Below are 25,846 nucleotides of genomic sequence, written 5' to 3' on the forward strand. Positions count from 1 at the left end.
ACCCTCCAGCAGCCCCCTCCCACCCCTGTATCACAAATCTCTCTCTTTTTCCACTGTCCTGATACCTTGATCTTCCCATAGGCTCTAGTATTTTGTTGCCATCGTGCAGAGAAAGAAGAACACATTTGTCGCCAGTAATCACCTGGTCTTGGCACCAGTGTATATAGTTTGTACTGGGTGATCTGACTAGAACTTGAATGGTTCAGCAGCTTTAACTGTGACTTGTGTTGTCAATTTTATAGGCTATCTGACTCTTTCATAGAATTTATTTCCTTCCTAAATGAATGGCAGATCCCTTTAATGCTTTTCAGAGGAAAAAGAAAGATTTGAAACAAAAACACTTGTTTTCTTCTCTCTCTTATCCGCCCATCTCACGCAACACATAAGAAGTATTGTGGGAGGCTGGGTAATGGAGCATCTGAGAAAGAGCTGGGGTTTGGAATGAAAAAGATCAAAGAATTAGAGGACTGGATTTGGTTGAAATTTAATTCAAATGGAGGCAAAAGGGGTCAAGGGTCCCCACATCTCAGAAGCCACTCCATTAACAACCATGCATTTGCCTCATCATCCAGTTTGATGCAACCATTTATGGGACAGTAGAGGCCCCAGTTATTGTGACTATAGTTCTCCCCAATAGAGAGATGCCATAGCAACTGTGGCTTAATTTTCGACTGGTTGAATTTGTGTCAAATTGTTCAGCCTCTACAGGGAGTAATACTAGTGACGTTATAATGGTGGAACCACATTCTACAACATGGAAGTATGGGAACAAGACCTATTTTGCTGGTGTACTTGTAGGAGTGTTCATTCATATTTGTTGAAATCTTTGTAGCTCAAATGCAAATATAAGCAGTTATTCAGGTATGCCATTGCAAATTATATGGAGATTCCTTTTTCCAGATTTTATGATCATACGTGCTATTTTTCTATCAATTGATTCCATTTATCATCATCCAGTTTTATCATATGAGCTTCTGTTAAAATCCACATTGTAAAACTTATTTCAACTATAAGGTATACTATCTCCATTGAATTCATCTTGGTTGAAACAAAATGCACACAATTCCTATCTGTTACGTTTTTCCTTGTCTCTTGTCAGGGAGATGTTGTTTTCACTTATGCTCAGAAAGTCAACTTTGTTAACAGTGGTACTCATCTTAAATTCACGTGTTTTTTAATAAGATGTATAGGTTTCTGAAATCTATATGAATATAATACACATAGATTTCCCACACGTGTATTTGGAGTAAACCAGGACATTGTGAATGGGGGACGGAGGCCCAAGTAACTGTTAGATAAGTTGTTTAATAAAATTGAATGATCCTTTTCTAAACTGAGAGGATGTTTTGACCCATACCAAGCATAACTGTGCTGATACAGCGACCAACACTACATGTTGTTCATACTTGAAATGTCATGGCTATGTCATCCAATGTACATGAGCTGCTTATTTGGTTTTCCTGTGAGCAGTTCTATAGCCTTGAGGAGCTTGGTACATAATTTGGGCAGGAGAGCGGAGAACAACTTTGTCCCCCAAAGAAACCCTGGCTACTTTTGCCTTGGGCTATAAACTCAGCAAAGTTTAAATACAGTTCAGCAGGGTCAGTATATGTTTTCCATGAGAGATAAGAAAAAAGAGCAGGTTTTCTGGTTCCCTTGATTGGCATTAGTCCTTTCAAGCCATCTCAGATTTCACCTTCTCAAATAAAGAGGAGCCATCTACCAAGGATAATAATTTATTTAGAACTTTACAGTTCACAAAGCATTTTTACATGTATTCTCTTGACTTATAAAAATTCGTATCAGATAGGTAGTAGGTAGTTGTTTTGGTCCCCCAGTGTCTGCATTCTTTTTTTTTTTTTTTTTGCGGTACGCGGGCCTCTCACTGTTGTGGCCTCTCCTGTTGCGGAGTACAGGCCGCGCAGGCTCAGCGGCCATGGCTCACGGGCGCAGCTGCTCCGCGGCATGTGGGATCTTCCCGGACCGGGGCACAAACCCGCGTCCCCTGCACTGGCAGGCGGACTCTCAACCACTGCGCCACCAGGGGAGCCCTGCATTCTTTTTTATGTATAAGGAATGTTCTGTCTTTTGAGTCTTGGTGGAGAGCCAAGACTACTCTCCAGTATGGCGGCTGGAATTACCAGATCCAATAGTGATTTGCTCATCCTGCACTGCTCTAGTCTCGGACATGAACCATATGGTCTAGATTCTAAAAATCAGTAGCACATGTGCAGCCTGGTGACAGAAAGGGCCAAGTAAGCTGTCACTCACTCGCTTGTGTTCTTTCTTCCCACCCGCTCCTTCTCCCAGCAGATCCTCCCTCATAGAACAGCCAGGTGTTTTCTCGATCCTTCACCTCCATCTTGCTAATTCTGTGTCTTCTGTGTTCCCAACCATTCGGAGCTTCCCAGTATCCTTTGAACAAAGTACTTTTCTGCTTAACTCAGTTGCAGCAAAGAACCTGAAATGAAATGCTATTGCTGTCCCCTTTTTTCCAGGGGAAGAAAATAAAATTCGAGGCAGGTTTACATAGCTCATGAAAGAGAATCTGGCTTCCAAATTCATGTTCTTTGTATCACATAGTGCACTCTAATTTGGAACATGATACTAGGTGTTCTTTTTTTGAATATAGTGTTCATAAGTAATAGATACTTTTAATTCATGGCAATAATTGTTATTTTTGAGAATTTGGTGCTTATGTTATGGCATATAGTTTCATTCAGAAAAGATTTTTTGAATACCTACTAGGAGAATAGCACTTAAAAATCAAGCTGGTGATATACTTAGAATATGTAGAAATTTAAGATTTGATCCATCATTTAACTAATACAGTTAAAACAAGCCATTAGGCAAGATGTGATTTGGAGACCATTGTTTTTCCAAAAGTGTCTCGTGTAACCTTAGAGTCTGTTGATGGATCCTACAGGCTTTCCAACTGTCACTCAGGAGGCTGTGTGAATGGGTCTAGCTCCATCTTCCTCAACTAAACTTCCCCTTTTTAAAAACCTCATTAAAATCTATTTTAGATGGTGGTATTTCTCATAAAAGAAGATTTGAACTAAAGAGTTCTGTTTATACAGAACCAAACAAACGATTGTAAACCAGTGCTACAGGCCAGAGAAATAAGGTTTAGATGAGCTGTCACTGGAGGTAGGTAGACATTTTAGGGAAGTCTTCTGTAGGTGGTGGCATTTGACCTGGGACTTGAAAAATGACTGATGGGAGGGAATAATCATTACTGAGAGAATGTCTGTAGCGGCTGGAAGTGTCTTAGTATTAGTGGGCTCCTTACAAGCTTTGGAATAAAAAGCACCTTTCTGTTTAGACATTTTGGGTTTTTCTTTTTTTTAAGGGGAGAAGCCAGAAATTTCTTATTTTCCCTAGAACCTCTTCTTTATCTAAATTTCAAGTCTGAACATGTTTTTACTCTATCTTCAAGCCCTTTATGACCAAGTCCAAACTCTTTAGATATATGCAAAGGATTCATAATATGTCCACTATTTTTTTAACTTATACTGCATCATACTCTAGTTTTAATCAATTTTTTTACAGCTCTCTGAAAATAGCATGCTTCATTTGTGTTGGAGACTGGTGTATAATAGGCATTCAATAAGTGGTTATCATTCTACCATGCTTTGCAACTGTTAACTATAACATGTAATCTTGGTATGCATTTATGCTTATTACTAACTTAACCCAATTGAAAGCTGAGTTTCAGCCTATCCCTGCTCTGTGGCAAGACCATTGCCCCTTTTTTTCCTTGAGAAACCAGGGAAGGAAAAAAGGCTAGGAAACGCAAAATACTCAGATTTTATTGGTGAAGAATTTAAAACCAGTGTCAGAAATACAAGTTTTAAGTTAATTTTAATTTGTCCTTACTCTGATATTCCAAGTTATTGTGTAAAATTGCCCTAACTGCCATTTTTGTTTGTTTGTTTCTATTTGTCTTAAATGACTATAAATAATAGTTTCAGTAACAGGAAGAAAATTTCCCTTTATACGGAATACTTGTTAGTATTTTCCTTAGCTAAAATTAAGGAGCTTCCATTTAGACTCTGAAAAACAGAGTTCAGTTTGCATGGAAAGAAAATGTTGCAAGTTACGGTGGGCTGTGTTCATTAATATCAACTGATTGTTAATTCTTAGCCATCAGAGAAGAAATTATAAATTAATTAACCTTTGATTTAGGTTTTTTTCTTTCAGATATTATGTGCTGGCCTTTCTTTAAGTAAGGAAGTAAATCAAGTAGTATAGCCTAAAAACAAATGTTTTCACTGAGTAATTTTCGTATGAAAAGGTGAAAATGGGCCATGCACAAATACTACTGATTAATGGAACTTTTGAGATAATTCCTTTAGATATTTGAAATCTAGTGAAAATCAGTCTCCCTCTCTCTCTGTCTTGTTACACATAAATATCTTCTTATTGTATTCTCATTTATTAAGTACAATGTTGATCTTAAAAATTAAGGTTAAACTTCTTACATATTTAGCATAACTTGGAAAGAAGCAAATCAAATAATTGGACCAACTTAAGGAACAATTTCAGATTTAGAATTTAGCTGAAAAATTAGAAATAATAATCATACATGAGTTCTTCATACTCAAAAAATAACAGTGCTTGAGGTCATACATTTCCATGTATATTTATCTTTTACCAATAGGAGAAGATTAGAATTAATCTAGAGATGGGAAATAGACATAGTGATATTTTTGAACTGGGAATACAAGCTGGAATTAGGGAAGGGTGTCTGAGCAGAACGACTGTGAATGTGAAAGTCTGACATGGGGAAACACACTGAACGGTTGTAGGAATAACTTAGGACAAGTCTTTTTGCCCCTGGGAGACTTAATTGTCTCCTATATATAAAATGGGGGCAAAAATAGCTTCTTGCAGTTTTCTGTGAGAATTACAGGTAACGCATTCTGAATGTTCAGGGTACTATAGGCCCTACTAGCCTATGTAACAACGCAGGGCATTAGCACTACTTTAGCAGTTTTGTCATCAGGAATGCCTAGCGACATAGCTGCAAGTGAAATGAATCATTGACACTTTTCCTCCTGTTATTTCTCCAGGGGAAATGTTTCTACTCAATTGGAATATTTAAATTCTAAATGTGCAAACAGTGGAAGTGGTATCTGGATTTGGGTGGAGCCAGGGGAGGGTGCGAGTCTGAAATTCTCTTGGAAAAGCTAAATGGATCCCAGAGCTTAGGGAGATCATCTCCACTCTAACAACTGGTTGTTTCAAGGGTCTTTTCAAAGTCAGATTTTCATAGTCGAGTTTCAAAAAATTGAATATTCCTTCTGAATTTCTTCAAGAAAACTGGTCAGAGTCCACTCGTTCTCTGGAAATTACATTTCTTTCCTCACACGTTTGCTAGGAGGACATAGAAGAAGAAGAAGATGATCATAAGTTTTGAAAGGAGTTCTTAAGTTTACTTGATTGCTCTAAGGTTTTCTTGATTTTAAAATAGCCCTTAAAAACTCATTTAAGGGCTTCCCTGGTGGTGCAGTGGTTGAGAGTCCGCCTGCCAATGCGGGGGACGCGGGTTCGTGCCCCAGTCCGGGAAGATCCCACATGCCGCAGAGCGGCTGGGCCTGTGAGCCATGGCCACTGAGCCTGCGTGTCCGGAGCCTGCGCTCCGCAACCGGAGAGGCCACAACGGTGAGAGGCCCGCGTACCGCAAAAACAAACAAACGAACAAACAAAAAACTCATTTAATTTTGCATTTTATTATATGATTTATTTATTGGATTTATAGCAATCTGTCCTTCAAAGAATGACCCAAAACACTTATGCGAATACAATAATTATTGTGATTATGAAAAGAATTAAAAGCAGTGGTGAACACACATCTCCGTATGTTCCTGAGATTACAATATGCTCCCCATCCCAACGCAAGAGAAAAGTTTTAAAACAGTGATCATTTCAACATTCTTGTTCAAAAATTTGATCTACCTTGTTTTCACCAGTTGGTGACTGGTTTCCATGGAAATGGAAATGAAATAAGCATTCCTCATTTTAGATTCTCAGCTGCCCCATGCCAACCGAGAGCTGTAAATGCCATTTGGTTAACAGCAAGGATCCAGAATTCTTCCATTTTAAAGTGGCAGAGGGAGAGGAAAAGAAAATGTTTGCAAAGTCATTTTGCTTTTCTCCTTTTGAAAAGGACACAGTTTTATGATTGTCCGAGCTATTGACTGATGGTTATCAAACACATAATATGTCCAGCAGTGCCTCTTCTGACTAATCAGTTTAAATCTCTTTTCCACCCTTCACAAAGTTTGTTACCTCACTGAGATTTAACTAGCCTGTGATTGCCTTCCTGGTTGTCTACCTGCTGTCCCAGTGATGGTCACTGAACAGGAAAGTGGTCAAAATGTTGGAAGGAGGCAGTTTGGTGATCTCAGTGATCTGAGACTTGAAGGGGAAAAAAACCAATCTGTTGAAAAAGGGAGTGCATGGGGGGCATGTTGGAAAATGACCACTCTTGAGAGAATGTTAGTTAATTTTGCCATAAAGATTTCAAATATCTGAGATTGTTGCCTCTAACTACTACATTTTCTAGAACTGTTGCATAGGGAAGATAATGAAGAATGCTGTAAATAAATGCTTTAACCCGAAATAGTTGTCTCAATACAGTTGTTTTCTTTTATCCTGTTTTTTGGAGTCGGAAAAGTTGAATCAATCTGAATGCTAGAATAAAACGTTAGTAGCATTAACACATAATGTTTTCTTTTATATGCTAAGATGTTTAGGTACTAGGTCAACAAAGGATGAGACTCTTGTTCTTAAATATCACCCAGTGCAGTTCTATGAACACACTTCTCTTGGGACATAAAGAGTTTCTCTGTGTCCCAATGTCTAACTTTAATAAAGAACACCAGGCAGAATGACATCCAGCCATGGGCCTCCCCTGTGTCTGTAAGTGTGGCCTCACACCTAGCCAAAGCAAGTAATGTGTCAACTAAGGAAAAAAGAGCCTTATACCGGACTTAAGAAACTGCATGACTGCTTCAAAGGAAATCTTCCTGATGCTGATCATGCGACTTAGGGCCTGACATTTTCTATTATCACATTGTATTCATGGGGGAATATCCTTCTCATGATTGTTTCGGTGTAAACAGCTTGTGCATTCCAGTGACTTGAGAAAAAAGCATTTAGGATACGGAAAGGGTCTTGCATAGAATATACAGTGAAGGCCAACATGACAAGCCATTTCTGGATGTGGCAGGGACTCAAACTCTGTGACTGCTCCTGCACTCTCAAGAGAGGGGAGCAAGTTCCTTATTCTCTCACTTAATCTACAACCTTCCCGTTTTGGAGAAGCAGTGCATAAGGGACTCATTATTGGGATAAATGGGTGTTGGGAGGAGAAAACATTAGAAACGAATCCACTTAAATTGGGGCCAGTGTCTTATAATGAACGATGCAAATCGTGTTTTATTTTAAACAATAAAGCTAAAATGATGAAAATACATGTAGTTTATTATCTAACAGAACACGCAGCTATAGCCATTCTTACATCAGACAAAAATGAATCATGTTTACAGTTGTCGTCTTTATGTAATATTATGAAATTTGAATTTTAATAGAGTCATAAACAGACTCAGTTTATAAAAATCTTTATCGGTTTTTCTAAGGGCCATTTGGAATCATTTTATTGACAAATCATTCTCATTTAAAGCCACTGTCAGGTCGCCAGACTTGTTACATTTTCACTAAATCTCGCTCTGCTGTATCCTCTTTCAACAAAAGCTTTCAGAATGATTAAAGCTATTCTCAAATATTATTTTCATTGATTATATGAAATCCTGTGTCTTTTTTTTTTTTTTTTTTTTTTTTTTTTGCGGTACGCGGGCCTCTCACTGTTGTGAACTCTCCCATTGTGGAGCACAGGCTCCGGACGCACAGGCTCCGGACGCGCAGGCTCAGCGGGCATGGTTCATGGGCCCAGCCGCTCCGCGGCATGCGGGATCTTCCCGGACCAGGGCACGAACCCGCGTCCCCCGCATCGGCAGGCGGACTCTCAACCACTGCGCCACCAGGAAAGCCCAATCCTGTGTCTTTTGAAAGTTCATTAGGCAGTTGATTTGCTTGATTTGCCTTGTATTGTTTGCACTTCATGGTACCCTGTTAAAAAGAACCTATGGGCAGTGATCCAAATACCTTCAAAGGTGCAGTTCTGAGCATTCCTCCCAGGAAGAGTCTCAAGTCATCATGACTTTATTTGGCCCTGCTGAGTATGTGTGTGCCTGAAGGTGGATGCATGTTCTTCTATAAATTGATTGTGCATTTGCTGTTGTGGAAACACTAGGACTTGGTGTCAGGAGATCTGGGTTCAAGTTCTTTTGCAGTAAACTGGCTGTATTTCCTTGGTGAAGTCACTTAACCCGTAAGAATCTCCATTACCTTTCCTATAACACGGGGATGAAAGTACATGCAGTGCAAGATTATTGGAGACATCGAATTAAATGTGAGAAGCTAGATGAGATTATCTGGCAAATAATAAATAAGTGAACCTTATTACCTTCATTGATTTGATGTGTAAACTGCACATTGTATTAAGCATTCTTTCAAATGGAAATGATACCAGTGGATATGAATGATACATAATAATTGTTGGGATGATGAATTTACATTAAACAATATTCAGTATTAATATCAAATCATAGGAAGTGGAGGTAGAAAAGGTAGAAGCATGTGTTTTTTGGTTCCCCAAAAGACATAAATGGTTATGACTGTATTTACCCTTCATGCCTAGAAAACAGAGATTAGCAAACTGTACAATATAGGTAAATCTGCCCAGTGACTCTCTAGCTAAGAACCGTATTTACGTTTTCAAAAGATTTTTTTAAAAAGAGGAATATGTGACAGAGACTGTATGTGGCCCTACAAAGCCTGAAAAATTTACTGTTTGGCCCATTACAGAAAATGTTTGCCAACCCCTGCTCATAAACTCATGCAAATACCGTCATAATAAAGATACATCGCTTATGTTACTTCCAAATGAAATAGGATTTCTGTGTTAAAATGCTGAGTTGATAATTAGGGATTATGGTAAATTATATGTTTTGGAGGAAGGCTTTCCTTAATTGTTGGTTTCATACTTCCATAATGTTGAGAACCTTCCAGCGTGTGAGGAAATGGCTCTGATGAACTCCGCAGAGAGAACCAGAAATAGCTATCAAGAAATGGAAAGGCTGGCCGTTGCTTGGTGGAGCTGAGCTGAAATGATGATAGCCCAGTGAATATAAGGTGTGCAAGTTACTTATCTATACTTCAGGACTTATTTCTCAGAGTGCAAAGGGACGCTGGGACCAAGCGCCACCCGACTTCTCAGACCCTGGAGCCGGTTTACCTACTGTATTGCAGACAAATAGGATTAGGTAATAGTCACCTATTTTAGATCATTATTCCCTGCAAAGTACACCTCAAGTCTTTAGAAGTGTTTTGACAGTTCATTTATGATATGGAAGCAGTCGCAAGCAAAGTGAAGTCAAACAGTTACAAGATCACTGTTCTCCATCAGTCAATTGTTAACAGATTTTGAGAAAAACAGATATTGTTAGGCCATTTCATGGTGTATAGGTACTGAATGGTATCTTTACATGAATATTTTAGCAAAAGCAAATAGAAGCAGGACTGTAAATAGTTTACTGCCAAATGAACAAAGGCTTGTGAATTACTGCTTATTAGTCAGGATTTCCAGGCCAATGGAATTCATTGAAAATACATTATATCATGTCTATTTTTCTCACTGTTTGAATCCTTAGTGACTAATACATTCCTTAGGATGTGTTAGGTACTCAATAAATATTTGCTGAATGATGACTCAGAAAAGTTAATTAATTATGGACCAGAACATGGGAGTAGTCTCATTACATACCCTTAACTAGATCATTATAATATTCATAAAATGAGAATTTACCTATGTACAGGAGCACAGGTAAAATTGAAACATTGATTGTCTATGTAGGGTACATTCTAGCATCCTGGTCTCTTGTTTTTGCTACTTTAGAATTATTTCTATGAGGTGGTTTTCAGTATACATTTGGAGAAGAGAAATATGTATGGAAAGAAATAGACCACAAAAATCAAAATTATAATTTGATACAGGTCATTATTTCTTTCATTATCTTTATAGATCTTTTTCTGGTCTCTTGGTATACACATTCAGTATATACCGCGTATTTCATGCTTTCATGAGTTCTAATTATGAAATTTTCTTTTAATTATGAGGATGAGAAATTACAGGAAAAATCAGCTCAGATGTAAGGAGGAGAAAGTTGTTTAGGCTGCATACCAAGCATTTTCGTACACACCAACCCCAAGTCAGAACTCTTGGAGCAGAAATTCCTGTAACACTTTGTACGAAACCTTGGTTAGTGTGTACCTCAATACTTGGTAATTATTTGCATAAATCTTACAACACCCCTGTCAGTGATCTTAGGTTCAGTTGGTCAGTTGAACTCATAGAACCCATTAGGCCACAAGTGGTAATCAGATGGATAGAAATATAATGTACTAGTAAGGCAATAGCTGTATTTCTTTAGGAAGAATGCTCACCAGTTCCAGGACTATTTTCTACTCTTCCCCTGTCTCCCACCACGACCCAAGTGACACCCAAGTGACACCTCAGGTGTGCTAGAAAGAAAGGTGTGAGAGTCCCTTTGCCCTAGAAACCCCAGGCTCCTAGGAACAATATTTCTTGCAAACGCCTATGAATAGAGCTTCCAGGGCCTCACAAGGAAGGGCACACTCAATTTCCAGGGTCCACTCTCAGAAGCCCAAAACCAAGACTTCTCACCATGTGTTTATTGTTCTGGCCACAGACCTCCCTGTTCATGGTCACTCACCAACCAACTTTCATTTTTTTACCATAAGCAGTGTTGCTTGGTAGCTGACATTCCACCTTTTTCAGATACCAAGGGAAACAGAGCTAGAAAGTTAAAATCAAAGTGGTGTTCCCATAGGTAAGGAAGAAAGCTTTTGTTATCCTTGACTCAGAATCTTCCCCACCAAGACTGTGAACACCACAACTTTGGATAATTCAACTCTGTATGCCCCTTGCTTAGAAGATGCCTAGGACATATGATGTGAATTATCTGGACTTGAGAAAGTAAGGAGGGACGGATGGAGGGAGGGAGGAAAGAAGGGCTGGAAGGGATTAATATTGATAACTAAAATATTTCCTGGTAAGTACTTTAATAATTTTCAAAAAAATAACAGCATTCCTGACAGAGTTCATTGCTTGCTTAAAAAGAAAGCGTTGTATTTCTTTTTTAAAAAAATATCTTTATTGGAGTATAATTGCTTTACAATGTTGTGTTAGTTTCTGCTGTACAACAAAGTGAATCAGCTATACGTATACATATATCCCCATATCCCCTCCCTCTTGCGTCTCCCTCCCACACTCCCTATCCCACCCCTCTAGGTGGTCACAAAGCACTGAGCTTATCTCCCTGTGCTATGCGGCTGCTTCCCACTAGCTATCTATTTTACATTTGGTAGTGTATATATGTCAGTGCTACTCTCTCACTTAATCCCAGTTTACCCTTCCCCCTCCCCTCAAGTCCATTCTCTACATCTGCATCGTTATTCCTGCCCTGCCACTAGGTTCATCAGTACCATTTTTTGGATTCCATATATGTGCGTTGGCATACGGTATTTGTTTTTCTCTTTCTGACTTACTTCACTCTGTATGACAGGCTCTAGGTCCATCCACCTTGCTACAAATAACTCAATTTTGTTTCTTTTTATGGCTGAGTAATATTCCATGGTATATATGTGCCACATCTTCTTTATCCATTCATCTGTCGATGGACACTTAGGTTGCTTCCATGTCCTGGCTATTGCAAATAGAGCTGCAGTGAACATTGTGGTACGTGACTCTTTTTGAATGATGGTTTTCTCAGGGTATATGCCCAATAGTGGGATTGCTGGGTCGTATGGTAGTTCTATTTTTAGTTTTTTAAGGAACCTCCATACTGTTCTCCATAGTGGCTGTATCAATTTACATTCCCACCAACAGTGCAAGAGGATTCCCTTTTCTCCACACCCTCTCTATCATATATTGTTTGTAGATTTTTTGATGATGGCCATTCTGACCAGTGTGAGGTGATACCTCATTGTAGCTTTAATTTGCATTTCTCTAATGATTAGTGATGTTGAGCATTCTTTCATGTGCTTGTTGGCAATCTGTATATCTTCTTTGGAGAAATGTCTATTTAGGTCTTCTGCCCATTTTTGGATTGGGTTGTTTGGGTTTTTTTTGATATTGAGCTGCATGAGCTGCTTGTATATTTTGGAGATTAATCCTTTGTCAGTTGCTTTGTTTGCAAATATTTTCTTCCATTCTGAGGATTGTCTTTTTATCTTGTTTATGGTTTCCTTTGCTGTGCAAAAGCTTTTAAGTTTCATTAGGTCCCATTTGTTTATTTTTGGTTTTATTTCCATTATTCTAGGAGGTGGGTCAAAAAAGATCTTGCTGTGATTTATGTCCTAGAGTGTTCTGCCTATGTTTTCCTGTAAGAGTTTTATAGTGTCTGGCCTTGCATTTAGGTCTTAAATCCATTTAGAGTTTATTTATGTGTATGGTGTTGGGAAGTGTTCTAATTTCATTCTTTTACATGTAGCTCTCCAATTTTTCCCAGAACCACTTATTGAAGGGGCTGTCTTTTCTCCATTGTGTCTTCTTGCCTCCTTTGTCAAAGATAAGGTGACCATACATGCGTGGGTTTATCTCTGGGCTTTCTATCCTGTTCCATTGATCTATATTTCTGTTTTTGTGCCAGTACAGAAAGCGTTATATTTCTATGTTCTGGAATTGTAGGTAGTAATTATCCTAACAAAGCAGACAGATGTCCAGTGGAAAAGGTGGGCATCATTTTGTCCCTCCAGTTCCAGGGAAGAGTCGGATCCTCCGGATCCACATTTAATGAACTTTGAAAACACTTGACTCCCAGCTTATTAAAAACACACCTAAAAAGAATCAGCAGGAATGACTAATTTCTGAGTATTCATAGTGAAGAGGTAAAGGAGACAATTTCTCAGGCTTACATTGGTGGTGGAATATGAGATCAAGCTGTTCCCATAGCTCTGACTACATGGAGTAAAAACCAGTAGGTCTAAAGTTTCAAAGACTGAACAGAACACTGTGATAAGAGGTTAGGGATTTGGAAGAGCAGGGTGGTGGGGCTCTTAATAGACCCAGTGGGGAAGGAGTAGCATCATGGAATCACTAGGGGATATAGACAGGCATGGGCGATCTGAATTCATAGAAATAAGCTCAAGTAACATGTAGAAAACTAATCATTAAAACAAAAAGAGGAACCGAAAAGCATGGCGGGGTAAATTTAGCGTATTAACCAGGGAGCCAAGAAAAAGGGCCTCATTTCATCATCATGATTAATATATTTCATCAAAGGGATCTCTCATACCCTAGTGCCTTGACATTGTTGTTGATCCGTAAGACAAGGGTAGGAAGAGAGGTAGGCTGATAAAAAGCTGGTTACTGTCTTGGTCAGGACTGTATACATAACACGTGTACATAAATGCCTGCCGTGAGCTTTTTTTTTTTAATTGAAGTATAGTTGATTTACAATGTTATGTTAGCTTCAGGTGTACAGCAAAGTGACTCAGATATATATATATATATATATATATATATATATATACATACTAGGTTTTTTTGTTTGTTTGTTTTGCTGTACGCAGGCCTCTCACTGTTGTGGCCTCTCCCGTTGCGGAGCACAGGCTCGGGACGCGCAGGCTCAGCGGCCATGGTTTACGGGCCCAGCCGATCCACGGCATGTGGAATCTCCCCGGACCAGGGCACGAACCCGTGTCCCCTGCAATGGCAGGCGGACTCTCAACCACTGCGCCACCAGGGAAGCCCTACATACTAGTTTTTATTCCATATAGTTAGAGCTTTGTGAACAGCCTGATTTCATTTTCCACCACAGTGGAGGCCTGAGAAATTGTCTCCCTTACCCCTTCTTCAGATTCTTTTCGTTTATAGGTTATTACAAAATATTGAGTATAGTTCCCTTTGCTATACAATAGGTTTTCGTTGATTATCTCTTTTATATATAGTAGTGTGTATATGTTAACCTGCTGTGGGTTTTACTGTACTTCATCATTCCATGCAACATTATATTTGGGAAAGCAACAGAAGTGAGGTATAGAACTAGGTTTTCTGATAAATCAAGCTATTTATTCTTTCTTTTAAACGTGGGCTAGCATAGTTAACAATGAATTCATTTAATGGTGAATAAGTCATTTTACTAGGCTGGGGAGGTTAAGGAAGAGGAAAAATGGCAGAGGTGAGAAAACACTTCTAAAGCAGTTTGACCACTTGAGATTTATTTATTTTATTGTCAATATTTTGTGTTCTGACTGAAATATTCTTTTTGAATTACAACCAACATTATAAATAACTATACAAATTCTTCAAACCTACAATAATTTTAAACTTAAAAAAAAATATCATAAACTCACAGAGAGTTTCAGAAATAGTAGAAGTCCCCCATATCCTTCACCTAAATTCTCCCAGTGGTAACAACATATGTAATTATAGTAAAATATCAAAACTAGGAAATTGACATTAATGCAATTTACACACCTTATTCAGATTTCACCAGTTTTTACATGCACTCGTGTGTGTGGGTCTATGTATGTGTGTGTCAAACTAGCAATATTTCTAACCCTCCAGAAGAAATATTCTTCAGCTTTTTTTTCATACTTGCTAGTCATTTACATATGATATTATCTGATGCTAATGCTTAGTGGTATTCTATTACTACCTAATACTCTAATACTCTAATATATTTCTTCATTTTCTTTCCTTGTCTGCAGTGTATCTGTTAGACTTTGGAGCAGTTGATGAATGCTAACTTTTATTAATTTCTTTAAGTATTGTATGTATTACTCCTGAGGGCCAAAGAGAGGATTCACAATGTGTATTGCTAAGTATAGAAACTGTCACAGTTTAAGTTCATGTTTAAAATTCTTTCAATATTAGGCTATCACAAGGTCTGTGACTATAATCTTATTTTATGTATCTGTTTGTCATTGTCTTAGTTCAGATTACTCTAACAGAATACTATAGACTGGGTGGCTTAAACAACAAATATTTATTTTTCACAGTTCTGGAGGCTGGGAAGTCTAATATCAAGGTATTGGCAGATTTGGTTTTCAGCTTGTAGATGACTGCCTTCTTACATGGCAAAGAGAGAGAAGGGAAGCAAGCTCTCTTGTATCTTTTCTGATAAGGGCACTCATCCCATCATGATGATACCACTCTCATCACTTAATTACCTCCCCAAGGCCTCATCTCCAAATATCATCACATTGGGATTAGGGTTTCAACATGTGAATTAATTAGGGGTGGGGCAGACAGAAACATTCAGTCCATAGTAGTTATTTTGAATGAATTTTCCTAGTATATTTTGAGTTTCTTGCTAGTATAATAAAAAAATGAATATCATTGAAGCTTCAGGGACTATGTGTAATTGTAGTCACATCAGAAGCTATTATCTTAATTATCTCACAAAAACTAATCACCAAAAAGTGGACTGTGTGATTTTTTTTTCTTCTTAAAATTTTTAATTTACCTTTTTAAAAAATACATTCCTTAAGCTTTTTGCTGAAGACAGGGTGAAAATCCATTTTCGGCTATTTTCCATTCTTCTTAAGTTTTTTAAGATTCCCAGCATTTCCTCCTTATAACTCAAGTTGAATAAATGATCGTGGGGATTCTATAAAAGATATCGTCAAATATGCTGTCATCAATAGTAATGAGGAAATAAAGTTGCCTCTGCCTCACAAAATAAGTAGGGTAGCAGGCGAAGAAGTCAGGAAATCTTGTCAATCATTCAAAGACTTAGGAATGTGGGTCCTTGTGAGTCTTGCTGGAAGAGTGAAAAGGCTTTAGAGAAGGACCCAGGAGACCCAGATCTAGTCTTTGGCCTGTCACAGTTTATCACTGTCTTACTGACTAAATTTTCTCACTTGTAAAATAAGAGAAGTAATGTCTGTTTTGCTTACATCACAGGGTTGAAGTGAGAATCAGATGAGGTTAAAATACTTTGAGAAGTGGAGAGTGTGATATAAAGTGGTAATATTATCAAGAACGACACAAGCAGTCAGAAACAGCCGCTCTGAGTGATATATTGGAGAACACCTCAAACACATCCCTATGGCTTGCTCCCCTCTCCCCTTCTAAGGGGGCTTTTGAAGTAGACTCAGATGGAAGGTTTTGACTCAGATTCAAACAGAATCAAAACATGCCAAGGAGAATGGGCACATCAGATGTCAAGAGGGAATCGAAACAGTGAGAGGGGGAGCCAGAATCCACAAACAGCTGAAGATGTTTGTTCCAGGAAAGAAATGAAATAGAAAGTAGTCTTTCTCCAACTTGCCATTGCTTGATTCCATACAAGTATAAGTTTGACTTTCAAGCAATGTCGTGGTAACTAACTGCAGACCTCTTGCATGTGTCCTGATGTCTCTGGTTCATCGCTGAGCTCATTCACATCTTGTTTTCAGACCCGTGGTAAATCTCAAATGAGTTAATATTTCAATCCCCACTGACCCATCTGAAATAAAAAAAGTTCACAAAGCAGTGTGACTAGAGGACTGGGAGAAAGCAAACGAAGGAGTAAAGGTGGTATTTTACTACCTAGCAAGATTTAGTAGACCCCACAGATTTATACTCTAGACGAACTTCGCCTAACTTGTATGTGTTCACAATATTATAGAAATGAGTTAACAGGCATTCTCTGATCTCATTTTCCATCTTTCCAATCAGATAGCCAAGGTAAAACTTGTTGAGACCTGTAATTGCAGTGGTTTCTTGTTGGGTAATGTAGCAGATGACAAAAAAAATTTTTTTTTTTCTGAGTAAGAAAAAGCCATCGAACAAAGACAGACATGATGTTTAAATCAAAATGCTCTTTAAGTCAAATGGTTTATTCAAGTAAAAATTATATAATACAACGTTTTACACTTACTAGGGGCCCTGGCAGCAATGCCCTTAAGAGATTCAGAGAAGTGATGCATTTTTAAGTCCTAGTTTGTCTACATGTGCTTTATTTTAGATGATGTCCAATTTAAGTCACTGGTTTATATATCCTTATAATTTACATAATTGGGTTATCTTCTAGAAGTCTCAGAAAATATGTGTCTTAGTAATATTGTGAACATATGCAAGAAAGCTAAACAGGTGACTCATTTCCAAGGGACATAACGTGGGACATGGCTAGTAAAGTTTGTATTTAGGTGCGTGTGGGTCAGAACATAATCTAATGAGTATATTGTTTTCTGGACTAAAATCTACTAAAATTTTCTTCTTATGCTGAAAATACTTTACATGCTCATAATCTGTCATCTCTGAAGAAAAATAAAACTGAAAAACAGACTTTTGTCTGTTTTGTGACTTTCATATTTATTGACATCATGAGTATACTTTTTGCTAACCACCCTTTTGTTCTTTAGGAAAAGGAAGAAATTGAATCATGTTCCCGTACTTGAATAGGTCATGATGATATCCATTGTTCTATGATCTATTTAAAATCCATGTCAAGACAGAGTCCAACTAGGATATAAAAATAAAAAAGATGACTAGTACTTTACTTGGAGCAATGATCATTGTCATCTAAAGAGTGGGCTGTTTAAATGTAGTTGGCAGTTTGGACCCTCAATTACAGTATGCTGCAATATATGATTTAAATGATATTAAAATTATAAGTGTCAACAGTGCAGTATAACTTCCCTGTCTCCCCAAAATAGCCCATGTATTATGATGTACAGCCCTGTACAGAAATCTTTACAAGAAATGTTTTTTATAAACAAAATAGTCACGCTGTTCTTCACTTACAAACGTTCACTGTACATTAACGATGCACATAATAAGTGCAAGGCTTTACTGCATTTTAGAAATACAGAACCATGTTACTTCTGTTTTTTAGTAATATGGTAGAACAGATATTCAATTAAATCTCTCCTACCACAGTATATCTAAACTCATGGGAAAATATTAAAGCACTTTTCAGCACATGGTTGAGCTAATGGGTTACCAGAGTATTTCTCTGAGAAAGTGCAAATTTATAAACTACGTGGGCAACAGGTGGGACACTAGGCATTTCCCAGGGTGAGCAACCAATCCCAGCCAGACTGGAGATGGAGTTTTAAAAGTCCAGAGATGGCAGGAGACAAGGCCTTGGTCAAAGGGTGAGAGAAGCTTTCTGCATAAAACTGGATCCCCTGAGGTACTATCTTCAGTGCAGATAACCATAGAAAAAGAAAACCTGCCCAGAGAGACAGAGGATGTATTGACTTTCTCTCCTGGGTGATAAGATAGGGCAGGACGATAAATAAATAACTACCTTGGAGAATAACTAAATTCTGCTTGTGGAATTTGCACCTATAAGCCATATTACTTGTATGGCCCCCATTTTTAATTTGTGGAACAGGTCCTGGTTGGTGTAGCCCAAAATATGTGTTAGAGTGAATTTAAATCTTCTTTAAAACAATGAGTTTTCCATACCATCCTCCAAGGAATTCACAAAGGTAAAAGCCTAAACAACATGATCTCCTAATTTGACAATTCACCAACTACATGGGGGAAACATCAGCATGAACACAAGCCAATAGAAAAAACGAACAGCAAAAATTAGATTCACCTATTTAGAATTATTATATATAATTCATATGCATCAAGAAATAAATATTGAAAAGCATTTTTTAAGAAAAAATTGATTATCCAAATTAACTGGTGGACTTGACAAAAGAGCTTTAAAAAGTAAAACGTATAAATAATCGGAAAAGAAGAATGCAGTGAATGGAGTAAATAGCAGGTTGGTCATGGCCGAAGATAGGACAAGTGAAGTATAGGGACTGAGCAGGTTACACAGAACACAGCCGAGAGAGAGAGAAGGATAGGGAAGCCTGAAGGTGAGATTGAAGATTAAGACAGTGTGCAAAGGTCTAATGTATGCTTAACGGGGATTCTGATAGAGGAACCATGAATGATGTAAAGGCAGTGCATCAAGGTACTAGCTTACAAAGGGACTAGCTAAGCTTCTGAAGATTTAAATATTAAACTACAGGTTTAGGAATTCCAAGAAAGAATGTTTAAAAATACATACATATAACATCTTCATGAACCTGCAGAATAGAAAAGACAAAGATCTGAAAAGCATCCAGAGAGAACTAGATTGCCAGATGACTGATTTCTCAACAGAACCATGGAAGCTAAAAATTGGTGGAATGGCATCTTTGAAGTGCCGTTAGTCTAGGATTCTCTATCCAGTGAAATTAGTTTTTAAGAACAACGATAAAATAAAGTCATTTTCTGAGGCTACCGAAAGCCTCTCCGATGGGTACATTTATAGAATGTTTCTCAGAAAGAAATTAGTTGATCCCAGAAGGAAATAACAGCTACAAAAATAAACAGAGCAAAGAATGTAAATCTAAGCAAAAATGATTGTTTAAAGTAGAACAGTAGTGGGTGATTTCTAGAGTTAAAAATCCAATGTATAACTATAATTATGGGGGGATCATGTCAAGGGGTGGATAATCAGTTAAAACATTCTAAAGTCTGCATTGTTTGGGAAAAGGTGAAAAAGTATTAATAACTTTAGTGTTTGTGACCTTAGCTATCTATTATCAAATATCTAGGATAACATTAAATAATAGAATATAACATCCAAACTAGTACAGGGTAAATAAATACAGAAATGAATATGGAATATATGAATACATAGACACTGTAAATGACTTTGACTCCTTTGAGTCAAAGACAAAGATAGCCTAACTTCAAAAAAACATAATTATAGTCTACTTATGAGGCATTAACTAATATGAACACAGAATATTTGAAACTAAAAGGATGCAAGTGGTTTATAATTTAAATATTAACCAGATATCTTTAATTTTTTATTGCAAAGAACCACAGTGTTACTACATATTCATAAACAGTTTGTTCACCAGAAAGACTTGATAATTCCTTTCTAAACACAATAAAAATTGATAGAACTGCAAAGAACATAACAAATCCACAATATAATGAACAAGCTTGACATAATAGACTTATATGGAACAATTGGAGAATACACATCCTTTCAAGCACATGGAACATTTATAAAAGTTGATCATATGCTTCGCCATTTTATGAGCTCACAAAATTCCAAATGGATTGCTTCATAAAAATTATATTCTTTTATAAGTTAATCAAGTTATTGATCGATATAAAAAACATAACACCTGCATACGTTTGAAAAATTTGAAATCATACTTCTAAATAACCCATGGGCCAAAGAACAAACCGGAGCCACATTAAAACCATAGGTCCTCATGATCCTGTAGAACTTGCATTAATTAATAATGGAGCCAATGAAGTATAAAAACAGGTAGACTCATAAAGGGAATTGACATCTGAATAAAAAGAAACCTACCACATGAAGTAATATGCAGTAAGAGGCTAATGAAGATTCATAGTAAATAATTACTATGCTCAGAGGAAAATTAGTAGTTTAACTTGGGGCTTACAAAAAATATTTTTTTAAAAAAAGAGATCATTTTTTCTGATGATTAAAGTGTAGATACCACATATCAGAGGGCAAGGTAATATGAGTACATCAAAATTAATACTATAGTGTGACAACCTAAAACTGCCATAAATAAGATTGTTACGTTCCAAATAAAGCATTTGGAAATATATTTGCTAACAGGTATGATGGAAAGGCAATAAGTGATATGGGCAAAAAGCATGAAGGCGTTATTCAGAAAGCAAGAAATAGAAATAGCTAATAATATTTGAAAAGATGTACAATATCAAATGGAATCAAGGGATAAAGAGGGAAGCAACAATGAGATAATATTTTTTCAAGTCTGCTTGGTAAGGATGAAAAAGATTGAAAACTCATACATAGGGGTTTACGTACACAGGGTTCGTCCAGATATTTTCTCCATTCTTCATATTGTCATTCAACTTGGCTTGTGGCCTGTCTTTTTTTGTCACTAATTAAAATTTGGTGTTTTGTAGTACTATTCATCAGTCTTGCAGTTTTTATGAGGTTCGGTTATACTACTTTTATCTTCTGTTGACAGTGTGACAGTATATTCTGTACTCTTTGATCCAGTAATTCCACTTCTAGAAATTTGTCCCAAGGTATATAAAATTTTGTATATACAAAACTGTTCTTTGTGGCCTCATTAATACTAGTGAAAAATGGGTAAATTTCCAGAAATAAAGATTATGCATGTGTGTGTGTGTGTGTGTGTGTGTGTGTATACACACAACACCCACACACACACACATATAGGTATATGTATATAGGTATATGTATGTAGGTATGTGCCATTTTCTATATAAATATAAAAGATTATATAGAATAATAGTAACCATTTAAATGATATATAGATTAATCTTTACATAAAAAGAGATGCATGATATTACTAAGTGGAAAAAGCAGGATATATCTCTGGTGTGTGAACTGGTGTGTACCTATCAGTTGTAAGCAGCTACTTGTTTATAGTTGCATAGACAGTAGTTATATCCCATGATGAGTGTGTAGAATATGCTGTACAAATAAAAAGTACCAGAACCGAATCTGGGTCCTGAGTTCTAGTCACTGTTGGGCTATTTTGACAGATCTCTTTACTTCTCAGGGCCTCCTTAAGTGCCCTCATCTCTAAAAATGTGGAAGGGAGATGAGCACTGACTACATTAGCATAGAAATACACCACAGTGGTTGTCACGTCCCGCTCCCGCATCCAGGGCAAGCATTAGTCGTCAGTCCTCGCGTTCTTTCTCTGGGCTTAGCCATTCCTTAGAAGTGTTCTCAGCACACACCGTATTAGGCCACCCTTTCTAAACAGATTGTCCTTTGCACTTGACGCTTCTTTGCCATCCTTGGATAAGATCTTAGAAGTCCTTTCAGCTAACTGATTTTTCTGATTAAAGAACTAAGTTATTGTGGTGAGAAATAACAGGGAATATCTTTCAGAAAAATTTTGTACTTTTCTGGCTGCCACATCTTAAAAAAGCAGTAAAAAGGTGAACACAAACAGGTAAAATAGGTTTTGATAACATATTTTATTAAGTACAATATATCAACATGTAATTGATATAAAATAACTACTAATGCATTATTTTATGTTGTCTTTTCACATAAGATCTTTGAAATCCAGTGTGTATTTACAGCAATCTAATCTAGATGATGAATTTTCTTCATGAGATGAGATCTCATTAGATGAGATCCTTGATGTATATTTTAATTTCCTGTTTAAAAAGTAGTTTCTCATACCCATATTCTTACATTTTGTAATAAATGAACTGAGTACTCGTTTTTAAATTTAATTAAAATTAAAAGTTAAGATGTGGTCACAGTAGCCGTATTTCAAGTACCTATTAGCCATATGTGGCTGGCGTTTACCATATTGGACATCGAAAGTTCAGAGAATACAAAGGAACATACAACTTGATTTTAGCCTTCAAGGAGATTTTCTGGTTGGGAAAGCAAGATATCAAAAATAGCATACAAGAATGTAATCCAAAACAGAATGTAATTAAGTGTAAGTGTAAAAGTTTGCCATGGACAGACTTAGTGCTACTTGGGTAAGAAGTTCCAGAAACACCTACAGCTTGCTACATTCTTCACCACTTTGAAGTCTGAGTGGGTGTCGAGGATGTGTTGAGTTTGGGAGAATGAGGTGTCTTCCTTTAGAAAGTGTGTGTGTTCTCCCTGCAGGCACGGGACCCGCTGTGCTGGAGAAGTGGCCCGCCGCAGCAAACAACTCTCACTGCACAGTTGGCATTGCTTTCAACGCCAGGATCGGAGGTATGGGAAACAGACACGAGTGAATGTAGAAACAAGCCAAGAGCTCTCACCCTAAACTCGTTTTCAGAACCCTTTTCTGAACTGAAGACAGGCATATGTTTGCATAATGGAGTTTAACTACTGCTGACAGCAAAATGACTGTGTTAACCTGCGTTATTAAGTGGCCCCCCTAAAGCGTTGCAAACACAGACATTTCTTTCTTTAAATAGGAATGAGAAAAGGTTGTCCAATAACGAAGATAGGGTCATTAGCATCTATACCAACTTGTACAATTGGTACCTGGGTCAGAAAGAACTAAGGATATAAACAGGCCATAATATCTCTATGGAAAGAAGCATTTTGAAATTCCTGTCAAAGCAGAAAATATTTTTTTTCTTTCCCATAGGCTTTACAAAAAGTTCCTTTTAATTGTAATTAAAAGGTAAATAGTAAAATCTCCTTTTGTAGTCCCAGAGTATAGTAATGCTATTACCATTAATAATTGCAGGTTATATATATATATATATATATATATATATATATATACACACACACATACACAAGCTCAAATATACATATACTTACTACAAGGACCAACCAAAGCAGTGTAAATTCAGATATTAATAAAAACAAACTCTTACTTTCCCATTTGTAATCATCTTTTTAGTATAGCCTGGTGACACAGCCACGCACAAATGGGAAGAAAACATTGTAAGAGATGGTATAGATCCTACTGGCTTTGAAGGTGTTCCTCTAAGCATCTTCTGAAGGGTTTCATAAGATGAAGCTCCTCGAACCAGGCTGACATCCTTGTTTCCAATATACTATTTGTTTCCAAATGGTAAACAGAGTTGGATCTAAAAAATAGAAATGATAGTCCTTTCTAAGGTTAATGTAGATGTCTTATAACATGAAATAATTGGGGTATATAATGACGGTGCTAAGGAAAGGTTTTCTGAGACTGTCTTCTGTGTCATTCCATCAGTAAATTTGACTGCTTTCTTTCTTCATTTCACCAGGATTCCTAGAGTGTGGCAGCTTATTAACCAGTAATTAGCAGTACTCTTGAGAGCATCTGCTCTGTATCAAGGGCAAGGTTCATGGAGGTGTTATGGAAAGGAAACAGACATCCTCTGAAGAATAGTGAGGGTGCTGGAGGCCCCTGCTCTCCTCAGGATAGCTGGATGACTACAGTGGCTGTCCAGTCAACCCTACTTGCTGTCCAGCACACACACACTCACATACACAGACACACACCCAGGTCCCTATCATTACTATTCAGTACTAACCCAGCACTTCTGACCTTGAGGGAGTGAAAGGGATGAACTTGTGAAGTTCCACAGATAAACTGCTGACCTAGCTAAACAAGACCTCTAAAAAAATGAATGAATGGCAATGCCTGACAAATGTTCTTTCATCCTAAAAGCAAAAACATTCTAAATTATAAATTTAACCCCTAGACCCAAGGCATGAAGGCTTGCAGTTAGTTAAATGAAGAAAAAGTAACCTTTCATTTTTAAACTTGAGAAAATAAAATCCTTACCAGTTTTTGGTCAGAAAATTAATATTATGCTCTAGATATGATTTTATCAAGCATGTTTTCATGGACGTCACATAAATTTCACGGTGTAGAAACTGAATTCAGGTGCTGTGTAGACACTCCTGTGTTTAGACATACTGATTCGATTATTTCAGGCCTCCTTGTAGTGGTAAAATAGTTCCACTTTATGCTTTTAAATAGAAGTAAGAATATGAAATATTTCCTCTTTATTTGGTAAAAACCATGCAGATGAGTTTTGAATATTCAAATGGCTGCTGAGGACCCAGTATGTGCAGAGCGTCCTGCTGGGTATTTTCCTCCCACAAAATAAACTGCTGAAAAGCTTTCTAAGTATGCTTTACATTCCATAATTTTTAAATGGACTTGTTCAGAACCTTTGTTCTCCACATCACCTGTTTCTATACATCTCCTTTAAAAATACACAAGCCTAGAAGAAAAGATAGTCAAGAGATAGAGCAGCCAAATGCAACATCTTTAGGGATGCTTTGGGGAATTTAAGGTAGAGTGGGTGTTTGTTTCCCCCTTTTGTTGGAAAAATATGAAAGGACAGAGTGTCATATCTGTCATGTAATTTAAAATGGTTTAGCCTAATATTTATATTTTTAGATGAAGAAAATGTGGCAAAATGTTAACAGTTGTTGAGTCCTGGCTGTATCCGGGTTCATTGTCATTTTTTCTGTGTTTGTTATTTTATAGTTAAAAGTTAAACATTTTTTTAAAAGTACAAAGAAGATATGGTTCCTTCAAGAATATTTTTATATTCCACCAGAATTCCCACCTCAAACCACATAGGCTCTAAAGCTGCCTGATTTAGGGTTTTATTATTTAATTCCTCATTTATTGGTAACCAAAGAAAGTTGAAATCCTACTAGATAACGTTTTCCTAAGGAGTAAATTTGTCTATAAGGACATAATTTTAAAATAATACAATGTCTCAGTGATGGTATTTAGCTTCAGCTTAAAGAAAGATATGTTTACTTATTAGGTGTTTTGTTGTTATTGTGTGTCTGTAAAATAAAAAGAAAGCTTTTTATTTGACAATTTTTTTAGTATCTTAGTGTCTATTTTTGCAAATTAAGGTTAATAATAAATTCCTATCTGTCTGGTGGGAATACTTACATGAAGATTAATGACTAAACATTGCCAAAACCCTTTGAGAATTATTTGATGTGTAACATACACAGAGGGCATTCTCATTTATTATTTGACTTATAATAACTTGGCTTGGCAAAGAAGTAATACTTTAAGTTCACATCAGTATTTCAGATTAGGAAATAATATTAAATATGGAGGAAATTGGACCACTCTAACTTGGCGGCTTTCCAAATTTCTAAGACTGCTGAGGTTAGAGTGTTTTATACCATTATGAGCACAAGGTACCTAATGAAGAGAAGTTTAGGGAAGATGGATTGCTTGAGGCTCCCTCTGTCAAGAGACAAACCTATCCCTTAAGACA

General features: G+C 37.1%; 1 protein-coding gene across 1 annotated transcript in view; it reads left to right on the forward strand.

Annotated features, from left to right (window-relative positions):
• PCSK5 (proprotein convertase subtilisin/kexin type 5) overlaps positions 1–25,846 on the forward strand; it is a 445,837-nt gene that overhangs the window by 135,706 nt on the left and 284,285 nt on the right. Inside the window, 2 exon segments of the mRNA XM_033858183.2 lie at positions 22,761–22,791; positions 22,793–22,850. Coding sequence (XP_033714074.1) covers positions 22,761–22,791; positions 22,793–22,850 — 89 coding nt within the window.

The sequence above is a fragment of the Tursiops truncatus genome, chromosome 6, assembly GCF_011762595.2.
Source record: "Tursiops truncatus isolate mTurTru1 chromosome 6, mTurTru1.mat.Y, whole genome shotgun sequence".
Taxonomy (NCBI): Eukaryota; Metazoa; Chordata; class Mammalia; order Artiodactyla; family Delphinidae; genus Tursiops; species Tursiops truncatus.